Source organism: Anoplophora glabripennis, unplaced genomic scaffold, assembly GCF_000390285.2.
Source record: "Anoplophora glabripennis isolate ALB-LARVAE unplaced genomic scaffold, Agla_2.0 scaffold42, whole genome shotgun sequence".
Taxonomy (NCBI): Eukaryota; Metazoa; Arthropoda; class Insecta; order Coleoptera; family Cerambycidae; genus Anoplophora; species Anoplophora glabripennis.
Genome location: NW_019416219.1, coordinates 1,138,915 through 1,145,011, shown reverse-complemented (window position 1 = coordinate 1,145,011; position 6,097 = coordinate 1,138,915). Strand labels below are relative to the sequence as shown.

The 6,097-nt window shown below is 32.4% G+C and overlaps 3 protein-coding genes across 3 annotated transcripts; 1 reads left to right on the top strand and 2 right to left on the bottom strand.

Moving 5' to 3' along the window:
• Positions 1 to 819: 819 nt before the first annotated feature.
• On the bottom strand, positions 820 to 1,892 carry LOC111693208 (attacin-C). Its single transcript, XM_023457457.1, has 2 exons — positions 1,749 to 1,892; positions 820 to 1,272 (listed from the first exon to the last, which is right to left on the bottom strand). Exons 1-2 carry the CDS (start codon positions 1,859 to 1,861, stop codon positions 900 to 902), a joined length of 486 nt encoding a protein of 161 aa, XP_023313225.1. The 5' UTR covers positions 1,862 to 1,892; the 3' UTR covers positions 820 to 899.
• A 314-nt stretch (positions 1,893 to 2,206) lies between these two features.
• Positions 2,207 to 3,068, top strand: LOC108905442 (attacin-C-like). Its single transcript, XM_018708304.2, has 2 exons — positions 2,207 to 2,389; positions 2,607 to 3,068. Exons 1-2 carry the CDS (start codon positions 2,271 to 2,273, stop codon positions 2,977 to 2,979), a joined length of 492 nt encoding a protein of 163 aa, XP_018563820.1. The 5' UTR covers positions 2,207 to 2,270; the 3' UTR covers positions 2,980 to 3,068.
• Positions 3,069 to 4,262: 1,194 nt separating this feature from the next.
• On the bottom strand, positions 4,263 to 5,236 carry LOC108905445. The gene is made up of 2 exons (XM_018708306.1): positions 5,086 to 5,236; positions 4,263 to 4,738 (listed from the first exon to the last, which is right to left on the bottom strand). Exons 1-2 carry the CDS (start codon positions 5,202 to 5,204, stop codon positions 4,369 to 4,371), a joined length of 489 nt encoding a protein of 162 aa, XP_018563822.1. The 5' UTR covers positions 5,205 to 5,236; the 3' UTR covers positions 4,263 to 4,368.
• Positions 5,237 to 6,097: the final 861 nt, after the last annotated feature.

Here is a 6,097-nt window from a genome sequence, read left to right as displayed (position 1 = left end):
TAAATCCTCCTTCGATTGAGAGCACACCAAACTCCAATTTTTTGAGCGTGTAGAGGGCCCTCGACAAAAAAGTTATCTGGTTTTTCAGAAGACCACATTCTCATATTCTGTGAGTTTACGTAACCACTTAAATGAAACCAGGCTTCATCAGAAAAAAAGGTGATATTATGAAGTTCACCGTAGTTGTTTAAAAACCATTCACAAAATACAGCCCGTCGCGGAAAATCAACTTCATGAAGTTCTTGCTGACAAGTTAAACGATAGGAGAACAAACGCAAATCTTTTTTTAACACTGTGTGGCAGGTACCGACTGATACTCCCACCATTTGTGATAAAACACGTACAGAAGTTCTTGGCGCATTTTCCATTATTTGTTGGACATTTTCTTTTAATTCTTCAGTCCGCTTTTTAGGTCGGCCGCTTCCTTCTTTTCTTGTTACACTGCCCGTTTCACGAAAAACATTAACACAACGCTGAACTGCACTTTGAAAAATTTTGTACTCAACAACGCCGGGAAATTGATTTTGAAATTCTATGAAACATTCCTCAATAGAATACTTCCATATTCCATCAATCTTGCGTCCATTTCTAAAGTAGGACTCTATGATAAACACTTTTTGTTCTTGAGAAAACACCATTTTAAACGCTTTTTAAAACGAAAATATTCAAATTGATAGCGGCGATATAGCGCTTTGACAGATGACGTTTATGTTCATTTGCTATACGCTACGCCCTACGTCCAAATTTTCAGAACCAACTTGACCACGTTTTTATTTGAACGCTCGTTACATGCCAAGACAAAAAATTTAAGTCTTTTTTAAATAGCCACGTTTATTTCGTTTAAAATAAAAACACTTCAATTAATAAATAATTATAAATAAATAAAAAATGCAAGTCTTCTAGAATCTTCCCGTAGCAGTAAGTCCCACGTATCGTTGAGAGCTGCTAGTTCCAAACGGTCCTCCGTAATGTCTCCCGTACTGACCAACAACACCCACATCGAGATCTTTCCTGTGAACAAAGTTGTACTGAGCCCCAGCGTTGACATCCGTACCATAGCCTCGAGCGTTGTCCGCGCTTATGAAAGCACCAGATCCAGAAGGCCTGTGGGCGTAGTCTAGGCGGCCTCCCAACTGGTCAGGTCTCAGTCCGTGTGATCCAAAGTTTTTGGCGACATAAGCACTACCGTCTAACCCGTGGTTGCCGTTGTCAAAGATGGTGCCTGAGTGGCCCACTTTTGCGCCAGTGTCGGAAATATCCCATTTCGTTTGCCTGAAGAAAATATGTTTTTTAAAAAATGTTAATATTTCAACCGAAATACTTGTAATGTATCCCGTAAAGAGACATTTGTACTGTACATTTTTGGAAAAACGTCAATTTTTAGTAAATTTCTTGGATGCTCTTAAATTTTAAAAAATATTATTTTATTAATTGTATAAACAGGTGTTAAAATTTAAAAAAAACTGAAAGAAGCTCCTTAATAAATGATTAATAAAAATCCTTTGATTTCAGATGTGAACTTCTGGCAGGTCAAACAATTTTAAAGAATTTTTCTATTTAGTTTGCATTTAATTATTCTCTAATGTAAGTTTTAAGAAGATACATTGTTTTTGGAAAATCTGGGATTACATGCAATTCTAATTGTCAAGGCATCTAAATGCAACATAATCTTTCATATTTTCAATTTTAAATTTTCCGTACCTCGTAATTGTTAGCCTGAATATGAGAATACTACAAACATTTCTTACCTTTTTTCACGTTCTACAGGAACCAGATAAAATTCCTGCTCATCTTCGCTGAATTCAACTGGAATAGCGACAGCGATACTGGCAACAACAGCTAACAAAACAAAGTATTTCATTTTGAAAGTTATTTGTCAAAGAACGATTCAAGAAAAACTGATGCTAAATTAGGAAGGAAATTGTATATATACTTTTTCAACAACTGGGGATGGTTCTTTACCAAAACCCTGGACAAATGGAAATTCCAATCTTAAGCATTTAAACTGGTGTCCTTGTTATGCAAGCTACTGATAAGTACGGGAGTTTAATTTTAACTTTTGCTCTTATCAATGTTTATTTATGCAACATGTCCAATTACTTATACAACGACACGAATTTTGTATGTTTTAAAGTGGAATTTCCACTTATCTAAAGTTTTGGTAAAGGGCCATCCCAAACCAATTAAAAGTGAATATAAAAGCGATTTTATGATGCTCAGCATCAGTTCGACTCCAACGATTCCAAGCTAAACAATAAGTAACATTCAAAATGAAATACTACGTTCTATTAGCCGTTGTAGCAGCAGTAGCTACAGCCCTTCCAGTTGAATACAATGAACAGGAAGATGGTCAGGAATTCTATTTGGTACCCGTGAACCGCGAGAAAAGGTGAGAACAAACTTTTATGTATTTTTACCTATGTTTTGAATGGCAATTACTGAAAAAAACAATTTTCAAAACTACTAATAAGAAAAAATGTCTATGCAAAATTTTACATTTCAAATTTAGGTTTCAGAGATATGAATATATGAGATTATCTAGACATTGTAGCCTAAATACTTTAATTTAAATAAATTTCCTCTCACGTACATCATTTTATCTTCAGGCAAACGAATTGGGGTATTTCCAACACCGGTTTGGGTGCCAGCCACGCAGGTACCATCTTCGACAACGGCAACCACAGGCTAGATGGTAGCGCCTACGCTGCTAAAAACTTTGGATCACATGGACTTAGACCTGACCAAATGGGAGGCCGGCTGGATTACGCTCACATGCCTTCCGGATCCAATGCTTTCATAAAAGCTGATAATGCCCGCCACTACGGTACAGATGTCAACGCAGGAGCTCAGTATAATTTTGTTCATAGGAAAGATCTCGATGTGGGTGTTGTTGGTCAGTACGGGAGACATTTTGGAGGACCGTTTGGGACTGGCAGACCGCAAAGTTACGTAGGACTTACTGCTACGGGAAGATTTTAGAAGATTTTTTGTTATTTTATTTATTTGTAACTTATTTATGAAACTGTGTATTTTTTAATTGAAAGGTTAAATAAAATATTGATTGTAGTAATTGTTTTTGGCAAGAAATCCTTCAAATAATATTTAATAAAATAGTTTAAAATTACATACATAATAAACAGAAGCTATTGCTATTGTAATTGCAAACAGTTTAAAAAAATTGAACATATCGCAATAAATTTTTATTATTAAAACATTAACAAACATTTTTACACTTTATTCTTTTACAATAATGCATTTTCTTCAATTTGTCATTATTGGTTTGTTGGAAAAATGTACTGAGAGATTTAAAAAACTGTTACACAAAAGGTTTTTTAAGAAAAATGGGCAAAATTTAAAAAAACATATTTTTAGCCAAAATAAAATTATAAATATTTTTTCAACTCTTGAAACGAAAATGGAATAACATATTTATGTATTCCTTAATTAAAACATTAAATTTGCAGAAACCTTCTTATCAATTTCATTTAATAAATTATTTTAATTTAATTTCAGCTAGTTATTTTTTTACATAATCTATATCATAATTAATTTTCAATTATATATGAATCATGACTTGAATGTAACAAAATAAAGAGAAATTAATAACATTTCATTAAAAAATATTTAAAAAAATATTCAATACCTATACAGGTTGGTGGAACAAAGATTAATATTAATAATAATTATTATAATCCTTTTGATTTTTGTTCAATAATTATTTAATTTAAACGAATCTAATATTAGATAAGAATTTTTCATTTTCCCAGAAACGAGATCTAGTTTTCTTCAGAATTTGAAAATATTCTTTTACAAATCACAATTTAAAAAAATTTTGCATAGAAACTTAAGACCAGCAATAATATTTACAATTTTTTTTAGTTTCAGACAATTATTTCAAAATTATTAATATATGTATTTAAATTATTGATTTTATATTTCTGACTTTCATAGAGGGAATATTTAAATGTATTTTTGCTCAATCTTTCTAGACTTTTTATGATATTTTTAATATTACAAAATCTACTGGTATTTGGGCCAAACAAATTTTATTTTTAAATTACAGAACATTTACTCTAGCACTAAAAAAATATATATTATATTACAGTTCATAGTTCAATCAGTCCGTTACGCAATGAAGAGAACAATTGAATTCCAGAAGAAACAAATATTTTTAAAGTATTTGTAAATGTGTATTTGCAACAAAAATTAAAGAAATTTTACTTTAAATCATAATTTTATTAGTTTAAAATAGGAGCCCCTAGAATTACATTTCTAATAACTATGTGATTAACATCACTTTTGTAATTTTTATATTAGTAATTAAAAATATTAGGAAATAAGTATCGTGAGTAATTTAATGCATGTCTTCTAAAATCTTGCCGTGCCGATAAGTCCCATATATCCTTGAGGTCTCCCAGTCCCAAACGGTCCACCAAAATGTCTCTCGTATTGTCCAACAATGCCCATATCGAAATTCTTTTTGTGAATAAAGTTATACTGAGCCCCAGCTTTTAAATCAGTACCAAAATGGCGGGTATGATCGGCACCTAAGAAAACATTAGATGCAGAAGGCTTATGGGCGTAGTCCAGACGTCCTCCAAATTGACCGATTCCACCTGTACCAAAATTCTTGGTAGCATAAGCGCTACCATCTAATTTATAACTGTTGCTGTCCAAAATGTTGCTTTTATGTCCAAGGGTCATCCCTGTGTTGGAAATATCCAATTTTGTTGCTTGCCTATAAACATTTACTCATTTTTATCTCTTCTGTACATATATTTATTTAATATATTTTGCAATTAGTCAAACAAGTAAAGCATGAACTCTTCTTTAAATTTAGTAATGATAACTGTGGACTTAATAAAATATTTCATATATATTTTTTATTTACGACAAAAAAAAAATAAGTAACCATAAATAGTATTTTGTAATTCATCAACAACTTCAGAAAGTTACAACATCCTGAGGTTATAACATGGATTTACACCTCGTATAAGTATTTAAACGTGTTTTTTTTTCAAATAGTGATTATACTTTCTATGAGATCTCATTACTTTGCCAACAAATTTAAGGCTACTATCTTACCTTTTTTCACGGTTCACAGGCACCAAAACGTATCGTTGTCCATCTTCATCTTCAACAAAATCGACAGGAATAGCAGTAGTAATCGCAACAAAAACGGCTAGCAAAACGAAGTATTTCATTTTGAAAATTATCTGTTGATTATCAAGGAAATATTCAAGACGAACTGATTCAAAGCTTCGAAGGAAATTGTATATATACTCCTTCTTCAGCAGCTTCTTCACTAAAATTTTGCATAAACGAAATTTCCAATTTTACACATCCAATGTCCTTGTCTTACATGCTGATGATAAGAACGGGAGTTTAATTTTAACTTTGTTCTTATCAATGTTTATGCAACATGTCCAATTACATATACAAGGACACAAAGGATGTTTTAAGTGGAATTTCCACTTATCTAAAGTTTTGGTAAAGGGCCATCCCAAACAATGAATATAAAAAGCGATTTTTTGATGCGCAGCATCAGTTCAACTCCAACTATTCCAAGCTAAACAATAAATAGTATTCAAAATGAAAGACTATGTTCTATTAGCCGTTGTAGCAGTAGTAGCTACAGGCCTTCCAGTTGAATTCAGTGAACAAGAAGATGGTCAGGAATTCTATTTGGTACCCGTGAACCGCGAGAAAATGTAAGAACAAATTTTTACCTATGTTTTGAATGAGAATTATTGAAGAAAATAATTTTCAAAGTGACGAATAAGAAAAAATATCTGCAAAATTTTGCATTTCAAATTTAGGTTTCAAAGATATGAATGTATGAGATTATGGTCTAAATACTTTAATTTAATTTTCCTTTCAAGTACATTATTGTATCTTCAGGCAAACGAAATGAGGTATTTCCAACACCGGTTTGGGTGCCAGTCACGCAAGAACCATCTTCGACAACGGCAACCACAGGCTAGACGGTAACGCCTACGCCGCTAAAAACTTTGGATCACATGGACTTAGACCTGACCAAATGGGAGGCCGTCTGGATTACGCTCACATGCCTTCTGGATCCAATCATCTTTATGAT

Coding starts and splice junctions, on each gene's coding strand:
- LOC111693208 (XM_023457457.1), bottom strand. CDS start 1,861: ATGAAATACTTTGTTTTGTTAGCTGTTGTTGCCAGTATCGCTGTCGCT. Junction 1,273..1,748: donor CCTGTAGAACGTGAAAAAAG/GTAAGAAATGTT, acceptor TATTTTCTTCAG/GCAAACGAAATGGGATATTT.
- LOC108905445 (XM_018708306.1), bottom strand. CDS start 5,204: ATGAAATACTTCGTTTTGCTAGCCGTTTTTGTTGCGATTACTACTGCT. Junction 4,739..5,085: donor CCTGTGAACCGTGAAAAAAG/GTAAGATAGTAG, acceptor AAATGTTTATAG/GCAAGCAACAAAATTGGATA.
- LOC108905442 (XM_018708304.2), top strand. CDS start 2,271: ATGAAATACTACGTTCTATTAGCCGTTGTAGCAGCAGTAGCTACAGCC. Junction 2,390..2,606: donor CCCGTGAACCGCGAGAAAAG/GTGAGAACAAAC, acceptor TTTTATCTTCAG/GCAAACGAATTGGGGTATTT.